Source organism: Salvelinus alpinus, chromosome 12 (genome assembly GCF_045679555.1).
Source record: "Salvelinus alpinus chromosome 12, SLU_Salpinus.1, whole genome shotgun sequence".
NCBI classification, from domain to species: Eukaryota; Metazoa; Chordata; class Actinopteri; order Salmoniformes; family Salmonidae; genus Salvelinus; species Salvelinus alpinus.
This window is the reverse complement of record NC_092097.1, coordinates 41,974,217-42,001,530: the sequence shown is the minus strand read 5'-3', so window position 1 is coordinate 42,001,530 and position 27,314 is coordinate 41,974,217. Positions and strand designations below refer to the sequence as shown.

Below are 27,314 nucleotides of genomic sequence, written 5' to 3'. Positions count from 1 at the left end.
ACACAGTAGTTAATGGTGCATAATGGTGATTGATGGCACAGTGGCTGTGAAATTAGACTAGATGATATTGGGGGTGGCGGGGGGTTGGCAAACTGCACCAGCCAGTTACCAAACAATTCCTCAACTAACTAAATAAGTTGTTAAACCTACACCCCCCATATTACACCCGTGAGGATGGTGACCATAAAAAGCAGGGAGGTTAATGATTAAGTCTGATACATTTGTGAGTTGAAAAATTTGATTTCTATTTTGGGATTACACAGTCACGTTTCGATGGTTCAATACTCTGCTCTCTTTTGACTGTCCCTTTAAATCAGACTGTGCTGCTCTGTAGTAGGTAGCGAGAGAGAGCGCGTGTCCGCTGCCCAATGACAGCGCAGGATGCTAGACTGGTGTGAATGGAGTTGCTGTCTCTGAAAGGTGATGGAGAGGAATTAACTGTAGAAAAAGGTACATTTCTATTTGATTTATTCAAGATCAATCCTGATATGTATGATATAGAGCAGTACTGACTCAGTAAATGTGTAAATAGTGAAGGGTTTTCGATGTGTGCGTAAAACATCACTCCCAATCCTTTCGTTGTATTGTATAGTAGATCCATGCATGGGAAAAACGTACGGTAGGCAAGGTAATTTGTAGTCACTGTTTTTATCATATATAGGCCCATTTCACTCATTCGATCCGGGTGAAAATCTAATTTGTTTGTCGGCTCATTTCGAGTAGAATCGGTGTCCAGGAAAGGTGAAAGAATTGCATATATGTCTATTTAATTTCGAGGGCGTTAGAATCGTATTTTATCTTAATAGGGCCCAGTGCTCTGTAATGTATACGGTTTTATACATCTAGTGGCTAACTGTCATACATTATCACATTGCATTTAGATAAAATGTATATAGTCCCGAGAAACACGAAATATCACGGGCATGACACTGACAATTCGACATATTAAACGTCTGTCATGCCCCAGGGTTTCATTATGTCATATATTTCCTTATTAGAATAATTCAGAGGGAAGCATTTTACAGATGCTGTCATTATGAATTAGAAATATTTTACAATATTGATACCTGGATCTTATTGATACTGTATATCATTTAGGATATTAGGCAACTAAACATTATCGTTTTATGTTCCAACAATTTTTTTAAAGCGATATGAGAAGAACCCTACAGCTACATGTCCCCCCTCAAACTAATGAACCCCCTTCAGAAATTGACATTTCATGTTGGCTAACTGACAAAGGTGACAGCCATTAGGAAAAACGTTTTTCTGCTATCTGATCCTCTCAACCAATAATGAAAGGCAAGGGGAGTGATTTCAATTGTGGGGTTGGGTGTCTTGTCAATGGTAACGCTTGATGATGGTCATTCAATATTATGTAGCCTACTTAGTAGACCATATACATAATTTGCCCCACGTAATTATTCTGCACAGTTGTAGCCTATGCAGCTGACCTCGTGCGGCACGAGTCGTGCCGATTTTGAGTAAATTTTAAATAACGTCCTGGTGTGAATGTTTGTATTCAAACTCTAGCCTAAGGTACCGTATGCATGATGGCTGAAACATTGACCATTTACATCCATTTGTGACTGGAACAATGATACCACATTGGCGTGTAATTATGTGATTTATAATGATATTTAGAGAGACACTGCTGTGGTCTTATGTGGATTTCGATTCCATCATGGCAAGAGTAAAGGCCACCAAAATAAAGGTTTTCTAAGGTTGTGCGTGGTTGATGAAAGGAAAATGACATGGCCTTATAGAAATGTAGACAGCCCCAAAACCAAAATTATTTATTTACACAGAAACACCCAGGGCCTATATGTGCGACCGATTCCGTGCCACATCTCTGAATCTCCGACGACAATTTCTTCTGCACAGTCCTTCGCTTATAGTTATTTTGGCCCTCGCAAACACAGCTGCTTACGCCTATCTGCCACATAACACCTGCCTTTATTAGGCTAAGAATATTATCATCGTCTGGCTTGTTGATTGCATATGCAAATATATGCAATGTGTTTGACTCTTGGTTCAGCGACATGGACAGCACCGCAGTTAGCGCTAACGCTGTTTATGGATTCAGCACTGATGTTGGGTCGATTCAGCGCCACAACCCCTGCCGCTTTAATGGGAGAGGATTGTAGGCTCCTGTGTTGATGTGGCTTCACAGACAGAAGACATAGGCTTTAGCTCAGTGGGATAGCAAAGTCTTGTTGCACCCAGGAGACCTGGAGTTTTAACCCAGCTGGCCACATGCAGTTCTTGATGCTTTTCCAACATTTCCACTACAGACTTCACAAACACTTTGTAGCCATTGGCAGCCAATTGAAGATAAGATTGCCAGTCTCCTGATATGCATGTTGTTTAACTTGTTTGAGCTTAATTAGCTACAGCCTCTGAGGGACTGACTGCTGAAAAAGCAACTTGTTTAGCCAATACAACTGCTTCAGTCCTCTCAGCTGATGTAGGCTGACATATTACACCCTTTCCAATGGATTTCATTTGATTCACTCTGTCATTTTGTATTTGTAACACTCGCATCCCATTTTAAAGCTTCTTGTTGCAGAAAACTGTCATCGTGTTGTTGTAATTGCCTCTACTTATGTATTTTGGCTAAATTCCCAATCTGGCCCTCAACCATCACGGTCACCTAATAATCCCCAGTTTACAATTGGCTCATTCATCCCCCTCCTCTCCCCTGTAACTATTCCCCAGGTCGTTGCTGCAAATGAGAACGTGTTCTCAGTCAACTTACCTGGTAAAATAACGGTAAAATAAAAAATAAAAAAAATAAAAAATTTCTCACAGGTATTTCTTCAACATTTCTATCTTGTCCCCAAAATGCTTAGCCATGACCCAGATCTGTTTCTGCTGTCTTGCCAAGTCCTATGGTCATTGTAATTTCCAAACACTAGGCTGTAAAATACTTTCATTACCTCCAATATCCTTGTGGGACTTCATAGACAGACATACAGCCATATCACATCCCTATTTGATTCTGAAAGGGAGAGGTGGTGCAGTGCTATAGGCAAAGTCAGGTCTGGCTGTAGGGCAGGCACATAATGGTTCCGGTAAAGATAGTGGCCATCTTGTCCTCACCCTTACCCTGGCATGGAGGGAGGAGTGAATGGTACAGGTGACCAGACCATCTGTAGTCACTCTCACATTTCCTTTCTCCTTCCTCTATCCACCCACACCGGAATTCACAGGAATACTATTTTTTCTTGCCTTTTCAAACTTAAGTTAGCGTGGTGTAAGAGGACTGCCAACCCAGGTGCTTTATCGCTGTAAGCCCAGACAATGCAGTCACCATGGAAACCATGTCTTCTGAGAAGATGATGCAAGTGTGGCCCGGAAGGAAGGAAGAATACAGCCCAGTTATCACCACAGACAGACAGACAACACCATCCCTTAAAACAGCCCAGTTATTCTGATAATACATTTACATTTGAGTAATTAAATGCAGACACACTTATCCAGAGTGACTTACAGTTCATCTTAAGTTCTCAGTTCATCTTAAGATAGCTAGGTGGGACAACCACATCTCAGTCATCTCCGTCATAATACAACCAATCAAATCAAAATGAGAGGGCAGTGGGAGGGACCATGAAGAACAGCTACAACCAATTAAATGTTTGACTTGATAATAGAATCTTATTAGAAATAAATGGAAAGAAAGGAAGGAGGGAGGGAGGGAGGGAGGGAATAAAATGGAAGATGCTCTTTGACATATTGCACTTTTTTACACTGGAGCCTAACAAAATGAGTCTGTTCCCAGATCTGTTTGTGCTCTTGCCAACTCCATTAAGTTGGCATGATAGCACAAACAGGCTGGCACTGGGACAAATAAATACAATGTTAGATTGACACTGAAGAGCCTGGGTATAACACACAGCCTCATAACATGAGGTAAAATAAGTGGTCTAACAATAACACATCTAAAATCTAAAAACATTGCATTACATAACACTTACATACAACCACCATGTGGCTCAAAGATGATTGGCTAGAGTCTGAGAGTGCTACTGGGAGTGGCTAAGTGTTGCGAAATTCCAGTAACTTTCCCAAAATCCCAGAAACCCTGCATTTTTGGAAAACCAGAGAATTCTGGGAAAGTTGCTGGAAATGTGCGACACTGAAGTGTTTAGAAGACTACTGATGGTGCTGGAAAACCTAGAACCTGATGATGCTGCTTGATTGTTGTAAAATTGTATTTTAGGATACGTCCCAAATGCCTCACCATTCCCCATATAGGGCATCACCCCTGACCAGGGCTCTGGTCAAAAGTAGTGGACTACACAGGGAATAGGGTGCTACCCGGGACACAACCATATTCTCATATTCAGTTGTAGAATCTGACTACATACAGACATAACCACCACTTTGGATACCTAAAATACCTCAAACTTAATAATATTCAAACATGTACACGAAATGTACATTATCATTACTTCCTCACAGAAAATCAGCAAACTAAACAGAAGAAATATATAAACACAATATGCAATCATTTCAAAGGTTTTACTGAGTTACAGTTCATATAAGGAAATCAGTCAATTAAAATAAATTCATAAGGCCCTAATATAAGAATTTCACATGACTGGGAATACAGATAAACACATACCTAAAAAAAATGGGCCTCAGAATCTCATCACGGCACCTCTATGCGTTTCAATTGGCATTGATAAAATGCAATTGTGTTCGTTGTCCGTAACTTATGCCTGCACATACCATAACCAACAGCCACCACAGCCACTCTGTTCACAACGTTGACATCAGCAAACCACTGAGCCACATGACGCCATACACCTGGGGTTTTTCTCAATATGCATACTACCGTGCTGCGCACTCTCATGCGCCAAGTGCCTTCTCCGAGGACGTTTTCTTGAGTATGTTCTTGTGAGGACGAGAGTGTGGAGAAAGAATAAAACATTACATTTGAGAAGCACTTGCTTCTCCCAATTCACCAAACTTTCATCCAGCTAAGACAATGACAACAATAGAGACCAAACAAGATATACACAAAGCAAACATTTTGTTTCATAATTATCAGCTGGATTTATGTGAATCCTTGTAATCTAGCTAGCCAAACATAACCTAAAACTAATGTTATGCAAGGTACAGTAGATGTCAATTCTTCGTGGGTAGCTAGCTAACAATTCTTTGTGACTAGTCAGTTAGCCCTATTGACTTACTATGGACTTACCCATTTACTGAACCTTCCTTCTTCTAGCCAGGTCAGTGGCAATAGAGATGAAACAAGATATACACAAAGCAAACGTTTTACTTCATAACTATCAGATAGCTATATGTGAATCGTAATAATGTAGCTAACCAGATAGTATAACAGGCAAAAATTACCTAAAACCAATGTTATCGAAGGTAGATGTCAATTCTTTGTGGGTAGCTAGCTAACAATTCTTTGTGGCTATCTGGCTAGCTAACAGTAGTAGCTAGCCAGTTAGCTCTATTGACTTATTATGGGCTTGCGACCTATTCACACTACAGTGGGTATTATAGGCAGGTAACCATGCCAAAATGAACACAGCATGTATTTATTAACGTATCAATATACAATATTGTAGTCAGGCAACATATGAGATGTGAATAGGCAGCATTTCATTCCGAAGTAGGATTGTATTTGCTCTCGCTTCAGCTCAAATAATGATTTCAAGAAAATTTTCTTCATTTTTTAAGTGGTTGCATCCTATTTCTTTGCATACTTTCCGTTGAAGCTTGCATCGATGCTTCAAAAAATTGTACAAACGGAGTACGCATTCGAGAAGTGCCCTCTGTGCTCCGTCTCGCATATTTGGACTCATGCTCCGACGGTCTCATGCTCCAATTTGCATGCTCAGAAACACGGTGGTATGCATTTTGAGAAACACCCCTGGTCTGCGGTTGTGAGGCCGGTTGGAGTACTGTCAAATTCTCTAAAACAACATCGGAGGCAGCTTATGGTAGAGAAATGAACATTCAATTGTCTGGCAACAGCTCTGGTGGACATTCCTGCAGTCAGAATACCAATTTCATGCTCCCTCAAAACTTGAGACATCTGTGGCATTGTGTTTTGTGACAAAACTTTACATTTTAGAGTGGCATTTTATTTTCCTCAGCAGAAGGTGCACCTGTGTAATGATCATGCTGTTTAATCAGCTTCTTGATATGCCACGCCTGTCAGGTGGATGGATTATCTTGGCAAAGAAGAAATGCTCACTAACAGGGATCTGAACAAATTTGTGCACAACATTTAAGAGAAATAAGCTTTTTGAGCATATGGAACATTTCTGGGATTTTTTATTTCAGGTCATGAAACATGAGACCAATACTTTACATGTTGCGTGTATATTTTTGTTCAGTGTAAAACAAAAACAGTTGAATGGATTTGTAGAAATACTAAGTATAGAGAGGGAGATGTTTTGAGCATATTTTACATGTTCACACTCAGACCAACACACTGTAGTGTACACACACATGTGGATGTACACATTATTACGCTACCCCAGAGCACATAGGGCTCTGGTCAAAAGTAGTGCACAATATAGGGAATACCATTTGGGACACACACCATATGCTGGAGGCTGTAACCGCTCAGCTAAATTTGACGACTCTGGTGTATAATGACTCCACATGGAATTGAGCTCACATGCACACTCCTACTGTGCATGCTAATGTGCGTCCAGCAAACACTAGCAGTAGCCTACAGTAGGAAGCATTACGTTCACACACCGCTCTGTACTCTGTTTCCTAGGTGGGAATTACAATTAATTTGAAACATAGATTTAAATGGCTGGATTAAATCCGTATCACCAAAGTATCGTGGAAGACCCGCCTAAAAATGTAAAGGTAATTTCCGATTGAGCCGGTGTATGCAGCGTTTACCGTGAACGCAGTCTCTGTGACCGCGGGAACATTGCCTTAAGTTGTCAATTGTGCTATAAAGTGGATCTTCAGCGTTAGAGACTGAATAGAGCCCTTAGCTATACCATGACAGCACAGCTGTATGATGTAGGTCTATAGATGGACAATTACAATACATTCGTTTTACCCTTTGATAATGTGCCATTAATACAACAGCAGAAGCTCCATTTGTCTTTATTTTTAGCACAAAAGATGAGGTACACTTGCTGGCATTCTGCCTTCCCCTGGTTCCTATTCATTAGTGCAAACCGTAGCAAAACAGTTTGCAATGGAAAATGAAAACCAGTGTTTATTATTCAACAAGATTAGGGTAGTCCCTCCCTGTTTCAGTCCATTTTCTTCCGTTTGGTGTCTAGTGAATGTGACCCTGGGGTGTGGAGGGATAAGAGTGATTACATACGGCTGAGTGCTCCAGAAGAGGAAATGGAAGCTTGCGCAACTCTGGGGGATGTAGTCTCTAACTGATACCCAGTCACTCACTAAGGTGACTGCTTATTGACATGTATTATATATTATTATAGACTGGGTGATTCAAGCCCTGAATGCTGATTGGCTGAAAGACATGGTATATCAGACCGTATACCATGGGCATGACAAAACATTTATTTTTACTGCTCTCATTATTTTGGTATCCAGTTTATAATAGCAATAAGGTACCTCGGGGTTTTTGATATTTCGCCAACATACCACGGCTAAGACCTGTATCCTAGCACTCTGTGATGTGTCGAGCCGAAGAACAGCCCTTAGCCATGGTATATTGGCCATATACCACACCTCCTCAGGCCTTATTGCTTAATTATACCATGCCATTGTTGAATACGTATTTCTGATTGGCATGAAGGGGGCATTCTAGTGTGTGCATTATTTCCCATATAACGCACAGTAGAATTCAATGCCTGTAGTTTATTCTTACATGTTCTATGCTTGAGTTGCTTTTGACAGCAAAAGTCAAATTCATAACATTATTGGCATTGTTGAATTCGATTTTCATAATGGCAAGCTAGGACTGATTGTTTGGTTAGCTAAACTAGTCTGTTTGTTTGGTTACCACGGCAACTACTATCTAGTCAACTTGCTAGCTCTTCAGTGGATGTTGAACACATTTCTAGAGGCAAATGTGTTAAAGCGGCAACAAACACTCAAACTGGACAGTTTTATCTGAATCTCTTCATTCAAAGACTCAATCATTTACACTCTTACTGACAGTTGTGGCTGCTTTGCGTGATGGGTCTCCCGAGTGGCGCAGCGGTCTAAGGCATTGCATCTCAGTGCAAGAGGCGTCACTATAGTACCTGGTTTGAATCCAGGCTGTATCACATCCGGCCGTGATTGGGAGTCCCATAGGGGACAATTGGCCCAGCGTCGTCCAGATTTGGCATAGGCTGTCATTGTAAATAAGAATTTGTTCTTAACTGACTTTGCTAGTGAAATAAAGGTTACATATAAAATACAAATGTATTGTTGTCTCTACCTTCTTGCCCTTTGCGCTGTTTGTGCCCAATAATGTTTGTACCATGTTTTGTGCTGCTACCATGTTGTGTTGCTACCATGTTATTGTCATGTTGTGTTGCTACCATGCTGTGTTGTCATGTGCTGCTGCCTTGCTATGTTGTTGTCTTAGGTCTCTCTTTATGTAGTGTTGTGTTGTATCGCTTGTCGTGATGTGTGTTTTGTCCTATATTTTTATATGAGAGGGCTTTTGGTAGGCCATCATTGTAAATAAGAATTTGTTCTTAACTGCCTAGTTAAATAGCGATGGTATAAAAGAAACTATTCAACGAGGGGCTATGCGTTCTCTGGAAAATAATGCAACTCCATGGAAGGTCAGTTCCTTGAGGAACACACCTTCCACGGCGTTCATTATTTTCCATAGAACGCATAGCCCCTCGTTGAATATCATTTGCCTCGGAGTGTCAGATGGGCATGGCACGTGGTTTTATGCCTTTATGATACTATAGTTGCTATACTATGTACTACTATGCACAGTAGGATAGGTGTTCTCTGCTTTCTGACTGGGTCAGCACTAATAGGACTGGGATGAGTGCCTGGGCCGGGGGAAACCAGGGTGATGCTGTGATTCCCAGTGGGTTCACTTAGAATTGGAATCCCTTCCTGTAACATAAACCCACAGAGCCACAGGCTGGTGACTCACTCACCCAGCTGTCAATGTGAACAGGAGGAGAGCAGCTCTTTACAACACCACACCCACCAAATCCTACAGGGGGGTTAGTGTGTGTGTGTATGTGTGTGTGTGTGTGTGTGTGTGTGTGTGTGAGAGAGAGAGAGGAATGTTTTTTGTATATGCTTTTGAAGTTATTTTATTTTATCTAACACATAAAATATGCAGCTGATTTCTTGTCATTATGATGACAAATTCTTCTCCCATTTCCACAGATCTGTCAACGTTGAGGCCCTCCACCCACACAGGCATGCAGTGAGCCACCTATGTGTCTCGCAGAGAGAGGGTACACTGTGATCATTGCAGCGCGCCCCTGGTAAGGACCCTGTGGCGTGCGTCCAGCCAGCCCAGGCCACACCTCCCTCACCCAGGACATGTACGGCAGTGCCCGAGCAGTAGGCCACATCGAGAGCAGCCCTGCACGGTCCCCACGACTGCCTAGGTCCCCCAGGCTGGGCCACCGGAGGGCCAGTAGTGGGGGTGGGAGCAGTGGAGGGGGCAAGACGCTCTCCATGGAGAACATCCAGTCTCTAAACGCTGCCTACGCCACATCCGGGCCCATGTATCTGAGCGACCATGAGGGAGTGGGCTCCACCGCCACCTACCCCAAGGGCACCATGACGCTGGGGCGTGCCTCCAACCGGGCCATGTATGGGGGGCGTGTCACGGCTATGGGCAGCAGCCCCAACATCGCCACGGTGGGGCTGGGCCACCACACTGACCTGCTGTCCTACAGCGACCTCGGCTCCCTGTCCATGCTGCAGCACCACCACCACCACCAGGGGGTGCCGTCTGCCCTGCTGCGGCAGGCGGTACGGGGTGGTGGGGGGGAGCTGCTGGAGATGCAGGCCACACTCCGGGACATGCAGCGGGAGAACGACTTGCTGAGGAGAGAGCTGGACCTGAAGGACAGCAAGCTGGGCTCGTCCACCAACAGCATCAAGAGCTTCTGGAGCCCCGAGCTGAAGAAGGAGAGGATGATACGTAAGGAGGAGGCGGCGCGCACCTCCGTCCTCAAGGAGCAGATGAGGGTGACTCACGAGGACAACCAGGTAGAACACAACATGCCTTCTCCCCTCCTCTCTCCTATGCTACTTCTTGGTAGTATACACTTGGTGGTGTGTAGTTGGAAGTCCACACTTGATAGTGTGTACTAGGATTAGTGTGCACTACAACTCAATCTCCCTTTACATCTCACTTCGACATCTGTCCCCTCTATGTTTCTTTCTGGATCTCTCTCCCTTCTTGTCACAGTTTCTCACTGTTCTCGCTCCTGTCTCGTCACTAACTATTCTCTTTTTGTCCCAAGGTATTCTCTGTCTCTACTCCCTGATGTCCAATAATTATCACACCGTCATGTTTATTTAATACATGTGGAAACCTTTTTGGAAAGACGTGTTGGTGGCCATAAATGTTTCATAACCCACTCATCCCCCATTTAGAGGAGTCCTCAGAATGAATGGGAGGGATGGACGGAGGGAGGTGGATACGCATGCAGTAAGAAGCTTCTAAAATAATCTATCTAGATTCCACAGTATCTTACTGTGGTAAAATCATAATTGAGTACAACTTCGCAACTCTACGTTTCAGTGCAGCACACCACACACTGTACAGTATATCAAATATTGCACTTTGTTAAAGCATCCTGGTTCGTCCTAGTTTGTTTTTCTGGAGGCTTTATCCAAATTGTACCCAAGTGATTGTTAGGCTGCAGTACGGCCACAGCTGATTTTAGGGATTTGGCCACAGCAGTGGTGGCTGGTGGGTGGAGATATAGGAGGACTGGCTCATAATAATGGCTAGAATGTAGTGAATGGAATGGTATCCATGTGTTTGTGGTGTTTGATATCTTTCCATTCATTCCATTTCAGTCATTACAATGAGACATTCTTATATGTCCGCACACCAGCCACCACTGAGCCACGGATGGATGATGTAAGGGCCACAGCCAAATGTGATTTGATTGGTCTCTGTGCCTTCCCCCTGTATGTTGGTTGTGAGGGTGTGGAGTTAGTTACATCACTCCCACGTCTCCAGTCTGCAGGAGGTTCAAGGATTGGAGAGGAATGTCAAGGACAAAGCAATGTCTGAGACTCTCTCCCTCGCTCTCTCTTTCTCTCTCGCTCTCTCTCGCACCCTCCCTGTCTGCTCTTCTCCCTCTTTCCTCTCCTGATCTATCTATCTATCTATCTATCTATCTATCTATCTATCTATCTATCTATCTATCTATCTATCTATCTATCTATCTATCTGTCTGTCTGTCTGTCTGTCTGTCTGTCTGTCTGTCTGTCTGTCTGTCTGTCTGTCTGTCTGTCAGTCATTTTCTTTTCCTGACCCCCCTCTCTCCTTTCTCCTCCACTCGACCACTCTATATCACCACCTTCCCTCTCCGTCTCTCTTTTCTCGGTCTTCTGCAGGGCACCATATAGGATATCTCTGAAATACATTATGACATGAAGATTGATTAGATGGAAATAGATAGATCCAAATTAGTGGCTTCGGCTATTTCAGCCACAACCGTTGCTGACCGGTGTATAATATCGAACACACAGCCATGCAATCTCCCTAGAGAAACATTGGCAGTAGAATGGCCTTACTTACGAGCGCAGTGACTTTCAACATGGCACAGTCATAGGATGCCACCTTTCCAACAAGTCAGTTCATCAAATTTATGTGAATTGGAAACGTCTAGGAGCAACATCAGCTCAGCCGCGAAGTGGTAGGCCACACAAGCACACAGAATGGGACCACGTAGTGCTGAAGCTAGCTCGTAAAAATCACCTTTCCTCTGTTGCAACACTCACTACCGAGTTCCAAACTGCCTCTGGAAGCAATGACAGCACAAGAACTGTTCGTCGGGGCCTTCCTGAAATGGATTTCCATGGCTGAGCAGCTGCACACAAGCTATAATGGTCTGTGGTTGTTTTTCATGGTTCAGGCTCCTTAGTTCCAGTGAAGGGAAATCTTAATGATACAGCATACAATTACATTCTAGACGATTCTGTACTTCCAACTTTGTGGCAACAGTTTGGGGAAGGCCCTTTCCTGTTTCAGCATGACAATGCCCCCGTGCACAAAGTGAGGTCCATACTGAAATGGTTTTTCGAGATCGGTGTGGAAGAACTTGATTGGCCTGCACAGAGCCCAGACTTCAATTCCATCGAACACCTTTGGGATGAATTGGAACGCTGACTGCGAGCCAGGCCTAATCGCCCAACATCAGCGCCTGACCTCAGTAATGCTCTTGTGGCTCAATGGAAGCAAGTACCCACAGCAAGGTTCCAAAATCTAGAGGAAAGCCTTCCCAGAAGAGTGGAGGCTGTTACAGCAACAAACGGGTGACCAACTCCATATTAATATTAGACTTTTGGCCATGTAGTGTATATCTAACATCCAGGATGTCTTGTTTTCATACAGTGCATTGAGGGTGTGTGTGGTGACCTTGTCATTATCACATGAGAAGTAAAGGATATGAGGATACATAATGGGATAAGACACACCTGTATGATGTATAGATTTATCTCATACAAGAGGCAGAGCCTACATACAGTGTATGATGTGTAGATTTTGTGACATCTACAGTGACATCTACAGTGTGTGATGTGTGTGTGTGTGCGTGCGTGTGTAGGCGGAGTAAATCCTCTCAATTTTTGTCTTCTTCTCTGACAACAGTCTTGCTCTGATTGCTGTGAATGATATCTCCCTCCCTGGAGACAGAGTTAGCCTACATTAATGAATTGCGTTTGGCTAATAAAAAGCAGCTGTGTCTTGCCAATGTAATTGCTCACTTGTATCTTGAATCACAGAGTTGCGGTTGGGGCATTGTAAGGCAGGCAAACACACACACACACACACACACACACACACACACACACACACACACACACACACACACACACACACACACACACACACACACACACACACACACACACACACACACACACACACACAAACCAGTCCGATGGTTCTGGAGGGTGGAAGAATTCCTCACCCAATAGACTTGTTGAGCTGCTGACTGAAGAGAGTAAATTACATCATGACCAGGAAATCTGACCAGCCTGCTTTTAGCTCAATCCATCTATTCTAGCAGCCCACTATTAGCCAAAGCAAATATTATACATTATTTATTTATTATTTTATTATCCGGTTTTGTTCCGGAGTTCCAAATTAAGCAGCAGCAGCTGAAAAGATGAGCTCCTACAAATATTGAAATTTAAATGTTTTTTTAGAGTAAAGTACATCGAAAAAAATCAAAACAAAACTGCAAACTGAATAGGAGACCAAACAAGCAGCAAACAAAGAAGAAAGGCTTTTGAAAAAGTAACAATTTTTCATAAAATTATACCGTTTTCTTAGCTAGCTAAGTTGTTTACCTGTTGCTAGGCAGTTGCTAGGGACATTCCTGAAAGAAGCTAGCTAGCTAACAAGGAGTGTCTAGTTGGCAGAAGAGAAGAAGGGACAAAGAAGGGACAAAGTGGGACAAAATAAGGACAGAAGAAAAGGGAAAGGGGACATTAAGGTGAAGCAGTCCTCTAAAGACACAAAATACAATAATACAAGAAACAACACTTCTATTGCCTCTCCCTCTACGATACGCACTTCCGGTTTGGTTTGGAGCGAGTAGTTGCATTCCGCTTTGCTCCACAGGTAGTATTACAGGTAGTATTACATTTCATTTCATTACAGTACAACAGTTTGATTTGTTTGATCTTAGCTGGCTACATAGCCGTCTTTGTATCCAAGATAATTGTGTAGTCTAGAGTAATTGTCGAGGTTACCTAGCCAGTTAGAGGTTACCTAGCCAGCTACAATTTCAAAAAAAGTCAACAACGCAGCCACTGCTAGCTAGCCTATTTCACCAGCCAGCAGTACTATATCATTTTAGTCAATAAGATTTTTTGCAACGTAAGCTTAACTTTCTGAACATTCGAGACGTGTAGTCCACTTGTCATTCCAATCTCCTTTGCATTAGCGTAGCCTCTTCTGTAGCCTGTCAACTATGTGTCTGTCTATCCCTGTTCTCTCCTCTCTGCACAGACCATACAAACGCTTCACACCGCGTGGCCGCTGCTACTCTAACCTGGTGGTCCCAGCGCGCACGACCCACGTGGAGTTCCAGGTCTCAGGCAGCCTCTGGAACTGCCGATCTGCGGCCAACAAGGCAGAGTTCATCTCAGCCTATGCTTCCCTCCAGTCCCTCGACTTCTTGGCACTGACGGAAACATGGATTACCACTGATAACACTGCTACTCCTACTGCTCTCTCCTCGTCTGCCCACGTGTTCTCGCACACCCCGAGAGCTTCTGGTCAGCGGGGTGGTGGCACTGGGATCCTCATCTCTCCCAAGTGGACATTCTCTCTTTCTCCCCTGACCCATCTGTCTATCGCCTCCTTTGAATTCCATGCTGTCACAGTTACCAGCCCTTTCAAGCTTAACATCCTTATCATTTATCGCCCTCCAGGTTCCCTTGGAGAGTTCATCAATGAGCTTGACGCCCTGATAAGTTCCTTTCCTGAGGATGGCTCACCTCTCACAGTTCTGGGTGACTTTAACCTCCCCACGTCTACCTTTGACTCATTCCTCTCTGCCTCCTTCTTTCCACTCCTCTCCTCTTTTGACCTCACCCTCTCACCTTCCCCCCCTACTCACAAGGCAGGCAATACGCTTGACCTCATCTTTACTAGATGCTGTTCTTCCACTAATCTCATTGCAACTCCCCTCCAAGTCTCCGACCACTACCTTGTATCCTTTTCCCTCTCGCTCTCATCCAACACTTCCCACACTGCCCCTACTCGGATGGTATCGCGCCGTCCCAACCTTCGCTCTCTCTCCCCCGCTACTCTCTCCTCTTCCATCCTATCATCTCTTCCCTCTGCTCAAACCTTCTCCAACCTATCTCCTGATTCTGCCTCCTCAACCCTCCTCTCCTCCCTTTCTGCATCCTTTGACTCTCTATGTCCCCTATCCTCCAGGCCGGCTCGGTCCTCCCCTCCTGCTCCGTGGCTCGACGACTCATTGCGAGCTCACAGAACAGGGCTCCGGGCAGCCGAGCGGAAATGGAGGAAAACTCGCCTCCCTGCGGACCTGGCATCCTTTCACTCCCTCCTCTCTACATTCTCCTCTTCTGTCTCTGCTGCTAAAGCCAATTTCTACCACTCTAAATTCCAAGCATCTGCCTCTAACCCTAGGAAGCTCTTTGCCACCTTCTCCTCCCTCCTGAATCCTCCTCCCCCTCCTCCCCCCTCCTCCCTCTCTGCTGATGACTTCGTCAACCATTTTGAAAAGAAGGTCGACGACATCCGATCCTCGTTTGCTAAGTCAAACGACACCGCTGGTTCTGCTCACACTGCCCTACCCTGTGCTTTGACCTCTTTCTCCCCTCTCTCTCCAGATGAAATCTCGCGTCTTGTGACGGCCGGCCGCCCAACAACCTGCCCGCTTGACCCTATCCCCTCCTCTCTTCTCCAGACCATTTCCGGAGACCTTCTCCCTTACCTCACCTCGCTCATCAACTCATCCTTGACCGCTGGCTACGTCCCTTCCGTCTTCAAGAGAGCGAGAGTTGCACCCCTTCTGAAAAAACCTACACTCGATCCCTCCGATGTCAACAACTACAGACCAGTATCCCTTCTTTCTTTTCTCTCCAAAACTCTTGAACGTGCCGTCCTTGGCCAGCTCTCCTGCTATCTTTCTCAGAATGACCTTCTTGATCCAAATCAGTCAGGTTTCAAGACTAGTCATTCAACTGAGACTGCTCTTCTCTGTGTCACGGAGGCGCTCCGCACTGCTAAAGCTAACTCTCTCTCCTCTGCTCTCATCCTTCTAGACCTATCGGCTGCCTTTGATACTGTGAACCATCAGATCCTCCTCTCCACCCTCTCCGAGCTGGGCATCTCCGGCGCGGCCCACGCTTGGATTGCGTCCTACCTGACAGGTCGCTCCTACCAGGTGGCGTGGCGAGAATCTGTCTCCGCACCACGTGCTCTCACCACTGGTGTCCCCCAGGGCTCTGTTCTAGGCCCTCTCCTATTCTCGCTATACACCAAGTCACTTGGCTCTGTCATATCCTCACATGGTCTCTCCTATCATTGCTATGCAGACGACACACAATTAATCTTCTCCTTTCCCCCCTCTGATAACCAGGTGGTGAATCGCATCTCTGCATGTCTGGCAGACATATCAGTGTGGATGACGGATCACCACCTCAAGCTGAACCTCGGCAAGACGGAGCTGCTCTTCCTCCCGGGGAAGGACTGCCCGTTCCATGATCTCGCCATCACGGTTGACAACTCCATTGTGTCCTCCTCCCAGAGTGCTAAGAACCTTGGCGTGATCCTGGACAACACCCTGTCGTTCTCAACTAACATCAAGGCGGTGACCCGTTCCTGTAGGTTCATGCTCTACAACATTCGCAGAGTACGACCCTGCCTCACGCAGGAAGCGGCGCAGGTCCTAATCCAGGCACTTGTCATCTCCCGTCTGGATTACTGCAACTCGCTGTTGGCTGGGCTCCCTGCCTGTGCCATTAAACCCCTACAACTCATCCAGAACGCCGCAGCCCGTCTGGTGTTCAACTTTCCCAAGTTCTCTCACGTCACCCCGCTCCTCCGCTCTCTCCACTGGCTTCCAGTTGAAGCTCGCATCCGCTACAAGACCATGGTGCTTGCCTACGGAGCTGTGAGGGGAACGGCACCTCCGTACCTTCAGGCTCTGATCAGGCCCTACACCCAAACAAGGGCACTGCGTTCATCCACCTCTGGCCTGCTCGCCTCCCTACCTCTGAGGATGTACAGTTCCCGCTCAGCCCAGTCAAAACTGTTCGCTGCTCTGGCACCCCAATGGTGGAACAAACTCCCTCACGACGCCAGGTCAGCGGAGTCAATCACCACCTTCCGGAGACACCTGAAACCCCACCTCTTTAAGGAATACCTAGGATAGGATAAAGTAATCCTTCTAACCTCCCCCCCTTAAAAGAGTTAGATGCACTATTGTAAAGTGGTTGTTCCACTGGATATCATAAGGTGAATGCACCAATTTGTAAGTCGCTCTGGATAAGAGCGTCTGCTAAATGACTTAAATGTAAATGTAAATGTAAATTTATTTACTGAAAATACAGAGTGTGTTCTTTCTTACATCATCATTGTAGCGGACAAAACTCACGAAATATGACTCAACGCACGATTCAAACCCACTCAAACGACTCACAATTAGCCTAGATCTGTTTCATTGAAATGCTAGTTTTCTACTAATGGTACCTTATCATCAAATCATGCAGCACCCTGTGGGTCTTAGCTGAGCTGAAGGTAATGCTACTGTAGATGCTTTGGCCACAGCATTTTGAACATTCACCATTTTGATCATTATTTAGCATCAACTCAGGGTCATTATTTAACATCAGCTCAGGGTCATTATTTAGCATCAGCTCATGGTCAATATTTAGCATCAATTCTGGGTCATTATGAAACATCAACTCTGGGTCATTATTTAGCATCAGCTCAGGGTCATTATTTAGCATCAACTCTGGGTCATTATGAAACATCAACTCTGGGTCATTATTTAGCATCAGCTCAGGGTCATTATTTAGCATCAACTCTGGGTCATTATGAAACATCAACTCTGGGTCATTATTTAGCATCAACTCAGGGTCATTATTTAGCATCAACTCAGGGTCATTATTTAGCATCAACTCGGGGTCATTATTTAGCATCAACTTGGGGTCATTATTTAGCATCAACTCAGGGTCATTATTTAGCATCTACTTGGGGTCATTATTTAGCATCTACTCGGGGTCATTATTTAGCATCTACTCTGGGTCATTATTTAGCATCAACTCGGGGTCATTATTTAGCATCAACTCGAGGTCTTTATTTAGCATAAACTCGAGGTCATTATTTAGCATCAGCTCCGGTTTTGTTGAATAAGTCATCCAGTTGAGTTGAGCACACTCACGCTGTCAAACACTGCCATCCCAACTCATAATGGTGTGTGTGTGTGTGTTTGTCCCTTTGTTTGTAACAACGTGTGTTTGTGTTAATGCATGTGTGTGTGTGTGTGTGTGTGTGTATAACAACGTGTGTGTATATGTGTTGTTATAGCTGGGCTGGAGCTCTTCTGCTGAGCCAGGCAGTCAGCAACCATCATCACAATCCCCAAAATGGAGGATAGACTCACATATCACTGCTGTGTTAATGCCCAGACACACCACTGGCACACAGTTTCCACAGATGAGATTGTTGGTTCCTGATAAACTGCCATATTTCTCTGATCTGTAATCTTCTGTTAGTCGTCTCATCTCACGTGTGAAGACACACGCATGCACGCACATATACATTTACACACATGGCCACACACACGCACACACACACACACACTGATTTGTAGTGGCAGTGTTAGTCTCACAGCAGGGGAACAGTTCTCTTTCCTGTCGGCAGTTCTGCATTATAATGGCCAGCAGCCAGCCCCCTCACTCAGCCTCAGTGCTCCTTAGATCCAACTAGCCTGTAACCAGACTGTAGCCTCCTCCCAGGTTGTGGGAATGTGTGTGTGTGTGTATGGAGCCCACTAATCTACTGTGTGTGTGTGTGTGTGTGTGTGTGTGTGTGTGTGTGTGTGTGTGTGTGGTTACAAATGTGTTGTTGTCCCCACTGTTCATGGGTGTGGTAGGCTTGTATTTATTTTTAACAAAGATGAACAAAGACGATTAGAGTATTGTGCAGTATAATATATAATTTAATAGTCATGGATGTGCAGTAATCACATGAATATGTATTATCCCAGACACCTTGGACCCACTCCAATGTGCATACCGCCCCAACAGATCTACAGATGATGCAATCTCTACTGCACTCCACACTGCCCTCTCCCACCTGGATAAGAGGAGCACCTACGTGAGATTTCTGTTCATTGACTACAGCTCAGCGTTCAACACCATCGTGCCCTCCAAGCTCATCACTAAACTAAGGACCCTGGGATTAAACACTCCTCCTGGATTGACAGACGGATATTCCTGTGACATCTAGTTTTAATCTAAGCTTTTAACATGACCGGTTTAAACCAGGGAGGATGGGAAGAGAGGAGAGGTGTAGAAAGGACATGAGAAGAGTGAGTTAGCTATGGGTGATATTTTGACGCTAAGGAAGAGGAAGAGAGAGAGAGCGAGAGAAGTGAGGAGATGAGAGGCCTCAGAGTGAGTAACATCTTGGCCCCATATCACAGACAGGGTTTAAGTCTAGATCAGAGAAGAGGAAGATGGATGGAGGAGTGGAAGGGATAAGTGGAGAGGAGGGGATGAGTAGAGAGGATGAGTAGAGAAGAGGGGATGAGTGGAGATGAGGAGAGGGGATGAGTGGAGATGAGGAGAGGGGATGAGTGGAGAGGAAGGGAGGGGATGGGATGAGTGGAAGGAGGGAGAGGATGAGTGGAGAGGAAGGGAGGGGCTAAAAGACAGTTCAAGAAGGATGATTCATGAGAAGGGAGGAAATAATGGAGGAGAGAGAGAGGAAATTAGAGATATGAGAGATGAGTAGAGTAGAAATAAGGGTAGATTAGTCAAAGCATACCAGATCAGCTTGTGCTTCCTTGTCCGCCATCTATCCATTATGTACAGCAGAGGCATGAGACAGTTGGACTGAACAGTAAATTCCTGGAGCCAGTGAGCAGGTCTGGGATTATCGATCCGGCTGGAGTAACGCTCTGCAGCGCTTGGCCTTCATAGAGCTCCTTGGTTTAACGAAGCGGAGTGGAGCTGTCAGAGTGTTCCAGATGGAAACGTTCCCCGGTGTCCGGTCCGATGCTCCCGGTCGGCTCCTAGGGAATGATCAGCCAGCCGTAGCCACAGCAAAAGAGTCACAATGCATTTCAGCCATTTGTGTGAATTTGTATTTGTCATCTCAGGTCAATATGGCTGATTCTAGATTTGTTTTAGTCAGATACTTTGAGCTGTACTGAAGCAGGGAAATGCCTTGTATTCCTCTGGTGAAGTTCATACTACTGTAGTAGTCAGTAGTATGAGTGAATAGTAATGTTGGAGCAGATGACTGTGTCTTTCACCTGAACCTCAAAGGCCTTCAGTGTGTGCGAGTGCGATGTTCATACAGCATGACATTGTGTGTGTGTATGTGTGTGCGTGCATGTGTGTGCATTTGTGGTGGCTGAGCGTGTCTGTGTGTGTGGATGTGTGTGGATGTTTGTGTGTGTGTGTGTGTGTGTGTGTGTGTGTGTGTTCAAGTACATTGGTGGATATGTGCATGCGTGTGTGTGTGAGCTAGAGGTCTTCATGGGTCTAACAGACCTGAATTCTGATATCTGACCCGAGACCCGAGCAGGTCCTGGTTCCAAATTCAGATTTTTGTCTCAGATCTGGGTCTGGCCTGATATATTTTAAATTTTTAATACATTTGCAAAAATGTCTAAAAACCTGTTTTCGCTTTTTCATTATGGGGTATTGTGTGTACAGTCGTGGCCAAAAGTTTTGGGAATGACAAAAATATTAATTTTCACAAAGTCTGCTGCCTCAGTTTGTATGATGGCAATTTGCATATACTCCAGAATGTTATGAAGAGTGATCAGATGAATTGCAATTAATGGCAAAGTCCCTCTTTGCCATGCAAATGAACTGAATCCCCCAAAAACATTTCCACTGCATTTCAGCCCTGCCACAAAAGGACCAGCTGACATCATGTCAGTGATTCTCTCATTTTATACAGGTGTGAGTGTTGACGAGGACAAGGCTGGAGATCACTCTGTCATGCTGATTGCCTTCGAATAACAGACTGGAGGCTTCAAAAGGAGGGTGGTGCTTGGAATCATTGTTCTTCCACTGTCAAACATGGTTACCTGGAAGGAAAAACGTGCCGTCATCATTGCTTTGCACAAAAAGGGCTTCACAGGCAAGGATATTGCTGCCAGTAAGATTGCACCTAAATCAACTATTTATCGGATCATCAAGAACTTCAAGGAGAGCGGTTAAATTGTTGTGAAGAAGGCTTCAGGACGCCCAAGAAAGTCCAGCAAGCGCCAGAACCGTCTCATCAAGTTGATTCAGCTGCGGGATCGGGGCACCACCAGTACAGAGCTTGCTCAGGAATGGCAGCAGGCAGGTGTGAGTGCATCTGCATGCACAGTGAGGCGAAGACTTTTGGAGGATGGCCTGGTTTCCAGAAGGGCAGCAAAGAAGCCACTTCTCTCCAGGAAAAACATCAGGGACAGACTGAAATTCTGCAAAAGGTACAGGGATTGGACTGCTGAGGACTGGGGTAAAGTCATTTTCTCTGATGAATCCCCTTTCCGATTGTTTGGGGCATCCGGAGAAGACAAGGTGAGCGCTACCATCAGTCCTGTGTCATGCCAACAGTAAAGCATCCTGAGACCATTCATGTGTGGGGTTGCTTCTCAGCCAAGGGAGTGGGCTCACTCACAATTTTGCCTAAGAACACAGCCATGAATAAAGAATGGTACCAACATATCCTCCGAGAGCAACTTCTCCCAACCATCCAGGAACAGTTTGGTGACAAACAATGCCTTTTCCAGCATGATGGAGCACCTTGCCATAAGGCAAAAGTGATCACTAAGTGGCTCTGGGAACAAAACATTGATATTTTGGGTCCAAGGCCAAGAAACTCCCCAGACCTTAATCCCATTGAGAACTTGTGGTCAACCCTCAAGAGACGGGTGGACAAACAAAACCCCACAAATTCTGACAAACTCCAAGCATTGATTTTGCAAGAAAGGGCGGATTGCAGAGGTCTTGAAAAAGATGGGTCAACACTGCAAATATTGACTCTTTGCATCAACTTCATGTAATTGTCAATAAAAGCCTTTGACACTTATGAAATGCTTGTAATTATACTTCAGTATTCCATAGTAACATCTGACAAATATATCAAAAGACACTGAAACAGCAAACTTTGTGAAAATTAATATTTGTGTCATTCTCAAAACTTTTGGCCACGACTGTAGATTGATAAAGAAAAATAACAATTGAATCCATTTCAGAATAAGGCTGTAACGTAACAAAATGTGAAAAAGTCAAGGGGTCTGAATACTTTCCGAATGCACTGTAATTGGGTCTCGGATATGTGCAATTAAAATTGATTTACCGACTGGACCTGATTGGACACGTCCTCTGTTCATTTAATGTGTGTGAGGTGATGAGACCTGTGCGAGCTTGTAATCTGTGTCAGTTAATTGCAAGTCATTCAAACAGGTCTCTATACAGCGCCTTCAGAAAGTATTCATACCCCTTGACTTATTCCACATTTTGTTGTTTTACAGCCTGAATTCAAAATCGATTAAATAAATAAAAATCACACCCATCTACACACAATAACCTATAAAGACAAAGTGAAACATGTTTTTAGAAATTTAGCAAATTGATTGAAATGTAAATACATAAATATAGGTTAGAATCATCTTTGGAAACAATTTCAGCTGTGAGTCTTTATGGGCAAGTCTCTAAGAGCTTTGCACACCTGGAATATACAACATTTACACATTATTCTTTAAATAAATCTTCAAGCTCTGTCAAGTTGGTTGTTGATCATTGTCTTTCAAGTCTTGCCATAGATTTTCAAGCCCATTTAGGTCAGAACTCTAACTAGGCCACTCAGGAACATTCAATGTCACCTTGGTTAGCAACTCCAATGTAGATTTGGCCTTGTGGTTTAGGTTATTGTCCTGCTGAAATTTTAATTTGTGTCCAAGTGTCTGTTGGAAAGCAGACTGAACCAGGTTTTCCTATAGTATTTTGCCTGTGCTTAGCTTTATTCCATTTATTTTTATCCTAAAAAACTTCCTAGTCCTTGCTGATGACAAGCATACCCATAACATGATGCAGCCACCACCATTCTTGAACAGTGGTACTCAGTGATGTGTTGTGTTGGATTTGCCCCAAACATAAAACTTTGTATTCAGGACATAAAGTTAATTTCTTTGCCACTTTTTATATTTTTTTACTTTAGTGCTTTACTGCAAACAGGATTCATGTTTTGGAATATTTTGTATCTGTACAGGGTTCCTTCTTTTCACTCTGTCAATTAGGTTATTATTGTGGAGTGACTTCAATGTTGTTAAACTATCCTCAGTTTTCTCCTATCACAGCCATTGCACCCGGTAACTGTTTTAAAGTCACCATCAGCCTCATGGTGAAATCCCTGAGTTTCCTTCCTCTCTGGCAACTGAGTTAGGAAGGATGCCTGTATCTTTGTAGTGACTAGGTGTATTGATACACCATCCAAAGAGTAATTCATAACTTCCCCGTTCTTCGTGAGGCTTTGGAAAACCTCCCTGGTCTTTGTGGTTCAATCTGTATTTGAAATTCACTACTCGACTGAGGGACCTTCGTGATAATTGTATGTGTGGGGAACAGAGATGAGGTAGTCATTAAAAAAATCCTGTTAAACACTATTACTGTGAGTGAGTCCATGCAACTTATTTATGTGACTTGTTAGGCACATTTTTACTCCTGAACTTATTTAGGCTTACAATAACAAAATGGTTTAATACTTATTGACTCAAGATATTTCAGCTTTTTGTTTTCAAAAAATATAATTCCAGTTTGACATTTTGGGGAGTTGATTGTAGGCGAGTGACACAACACAACAAACTGTGGTAAGAGAGTCGTGAATACTTTCTGAAGGCACTGACTATCTGTTTTGCAGTAGTAGCTTATCTGGCAAATTTAAAGAAATGCATGTTGCTGTTGGGAACATGGCATCTTTCTCCCGGTCTCTCTAGGGTTTAGGACACATAACTGTGGATCATTTGGCCAATATCACTCGTTTATTGATGGCGCTATTTTTGCATCTGTTTTTCCACAGGCCTTTTCGGAACGGGTCTGACTGTCCTCTGGTCCGTTCAGAACGGGTATCCATTTAATCATTTTTTTATGCTTATCGGGTCAGGTGGAAAAGCCACAGATCCATCTCTAGTGGAAACCTGTGCCAGTGTGTTCCTCTTGTTTGTTGTTTTCAACCTCCCTGTGTGTGTGAGTAACAGGTTGTGCTGCTCTCTATGAAGGTGAAACCTGTCACTGACGCATGCAGCCCCCGTCAGCAAACGGATGACTGGCCTGCCCAGATATTAAGAATGAATGATGGTATGTCATGTAGCATCATGTATCTGCTATATCCAGGACATCTAGTCCACCATCCCCTCAATGTGCGTCCTTACTGTGATGTCTAACAGTCTCCTACATTAGTGTTTCTCAATCCTGGCCCTGGCACTAACCCACCTTATTCAAATCAAAGGCTTGGTGATGAGTTCATTAGTTGAATCAGGTGTGTTAGTGCTAGGGCAAGAGGGTCCCCAGGACCAGGACTGAGAAATACTGTAGACCTACATTATGGTCTAGTAGTCCATTATGCTCTGACCACTACTTTCCATAGTCACCTAGTACTTCACAAGCCATCTGGTTTAGAACATGCACCAGACAGAGAGGGAGATGGAGAGGAAGAGGGAGGAGGAAAAAGAGAGGCAAAGGCAAAGAGAGAAGCATAGGCAGAGGGAGAGGAAGATGCAGAGGGAGATGCAGGGAGAGGAAGAGGCAGAGGTAGAGGAAGGGAGAGGCAAAGAGAGACATAGGCAGAGGGAGAGGAAGAGGGAGAGGAAGATGCAGGAAGAGGCAGGGAGAGGCAGAGGCAAAGAGATAGGTATAGGCAGAGGGAGAGGAAGAGAGGGAGAGGAAGTGGGAGTGGGAGAGGGAGATGCAGGGAGAGGAAGAGGGAGAGGCAGAGAGAGAGGCAGAGGCAACGAGAGAGGCAGAGGGAGAGGCACAGGGAGAGGAAGAGGTAGAGGAAGTGTGAGAGGGAGAGGAAGAGGTAAAGGGAGATGCAGGGAGAGGAAGAGGGAGAGGCAAAGAGAGAGGAAGAGGGAGAGGCAGGGAGAAGCAGAGGAAGAGGGAGAGGCACAGGCAAGGAGAGGAAGAGGATGAGGCAGAGGGAAAGGCAGAGGCAGAAAGAGAGAGAGGGAGAGGAAGATGCAGGGAGAGGAAGAAAGAGACTGAGAGGAAGAGGGAGAGGCAGGGAGAGGTAGAGGCACAGGGAGAGGAAGAGGCAGAGGCACATCTATATGCTATGAATGTTCATGCAATGCTCAGGGGCGGCAGGTAGCCTAGTGGTTAGAGGGCTAGTAACCGAATATGCCCCTTTGGTGTGTGTGTACACTCAAACTAATCATTTAAACTGCACTGCCAATTATGTGCAAGTTTATCCATTTTCATATGGTTGGCCCCAGCGGGAATCAGACCCAGAATTGTGCCATTGCAAGCTCCATGCTCTACCAACTGAGTCACAGTAGTGATATGTCTCCTCCCTGTCTCTTGCTCCTTGGGGTATTTAAGGAGGTATACGGGAGGACAGCCAATATTACCCAGTGCCTCTCCTTGAATCAAGGAGATGGAGTCCGTGTGTTGTGTTCATCAGGCCTCACAAGCTCGCTTACAGACTTACAGGATCTGCAGTGAAACAGAAGCCCTATCTGGAGACTGACAGCCTCCCCCTCAACCTTCCCCCTCACCCAATATCTGCTGCAATATCTGTCACGACTGACAGGCCACGGCCCCTGTGGGCCCAGTCTAAGGCTGTCTCTGGAGAGGGGAGGATGGGGGCAGAGATAGGGGGAGGAGGATGGGGTAGGAGAGGAGGGGAGGATGGGGAGAAGAGGGGAGGATGTGGAGAGGAGAGGAGGGGAGGATGGGGAGAGGAAATAAGGGGAGGACGGGAGAGGAGTGGAGGAGAGGGGGGAGTGTGGGGGAGGAGAGGAGCATGGGGAGGAGATGAGGGGAGGATGGGAGAGGAGGAGAGGATGGGGGAGGATGGGGAGAGGAGAGGATAGGAAGATGGGGAGACGAGAGGATAGGAGGGGAGTTGAGGAGAGGAGGGAAGGATGGGGAGAGGAGAGGAGGGGAGGTTGGGGAGAGGAGGTTGGGGAGGATGGGGAGAGGAGAGGAGGATGGGGAGAGGAGAGGAGGGGAGGAGAGGATGGGAAGGGGGAGGATGTGGGAGGGAGGAGGGGTGATGGGGAGAGGAGGGGAGGATGGGGAGGAGAGGGGGAGGATGGGGAGAGGAGAGGAGGAGGATGGGGAGAGGAGAGGAGGAGAGGATGGGGGAGGAGAGGAGAGGAGGATGAGGAGAGGGGAGGATGAGGAGGGGAGGATGTGGAGAGGAGAGGGGAGGATGGGGAGAGGAAATGAGGGGAGGACGGGAGGATGGGGAGGAGAGGAGGGGAGGATGGGGGGGGAGAGGAGGGGAGGGTGGGAGAGGAGGGGAGGATGGGGAGGAGAGGATGGGGAGAGGAGGGGAGGAGAGGGGGGAGTGTGGGGGAGGAGAGGAGGATGGGAGAGGAGGGGAGGATGGGAGAGGAGGATGGGAGAGGAGGGGAGGATGGGAGAGGAGGGGAGGATGGGAGAGGAGGAGAGGATGGGGAGAGGGGAGGATGAGGATGGGGAGAGGGGAGGATGGGGAGAGGAGAGGATAGGAGGGAAGTTGAGGAGAGGAGGGAAGGATAGGGAGAGGAGAGGAGGTTGGTGAGAGGAGAGGAGGATGGGGAGAGGAGAGGATAGGAGGATGGGGAGATGAGAGGATAGGAGTGGAGTTGAGGAGAGGAGGGAAGGATGGGGAGAGGAGAGGAGGGGAGGTTGGGGAGAGGAGAGGAGGGGAGGTTGGGGAGAGGAGAGGAGGGGAGGTTGGGGAGAGGAGGGAAGGATGGGGAGAGGAGAGGAGAGGAGGGGAGGTTGGGGAGAGGAGGATGGGGAGGGGAGAGGATGGGAAGGGGAGGATGTGAGAGGGAGGAGGGGAGAGGAGGGGGGGATGGGGAGGAGAGGGGAGAGGAGGATGGGGGAGGAGAGGAGGATGAGGGGAGGATGAGGAGAGGATGGGAAGGGGAGAGGAGGATGTGGGAGGGAGGAGGGGAGGGTGGGGAGGAGAGGAGAGGGGGGAGGATGGGGAGAGGAGAGGAGGGGAGGATGGGGAGATGAGGAGGGGGGAGGAGAGGAGGGGAGGATGAGGAGGGGAGGATGTGGAGAGGAGAGGGGAGGATGGGGAGAGGAAATGAGGGGAGGACGGGAGAGGAGGGGAGGATGGGGAGGAGAGGAGGATGGGGGTGGAGAGGAGGGGAGGGTGGGAGAGGAGGGGAGGGTGGGAGAGGAGAGGATGGGGAGAGGAGGGGAGGAGAGGGGGGAGTGTGGGGGAGGAGAGGAGGAGAGGATGGGGA

The 27,314-nt window shown here is 45.9% G+C and overlaps 1 protein-coding gene across 1 annotated transcript in view; it reads left to right on the top strand.

Annotated features, from left to right (window-relative positions):
- Positions 1-348: 348 nt before the first annotated feature.
- LOC139535297 (ERC protein 2-like) overlaps positions 349-27,314 on the top strand; it is an 85,715-nt gene continuing 58,749 nt past the window's right edge. The window contains exons 1-2 of the mRNA XM_071334606.1: positions 349-450; positions 9,319-10,155. Of these exons, the coding sequence (XP_071190707.1) occupies positions 9,478-10,155 (678 nt within the window). The 5' untranslated portion in view covers positions 349-450; positions 9,319-9,477. The remainder of the gene's footprint in view (positions 451-9,318; positions 10,156-27,314) is intronic.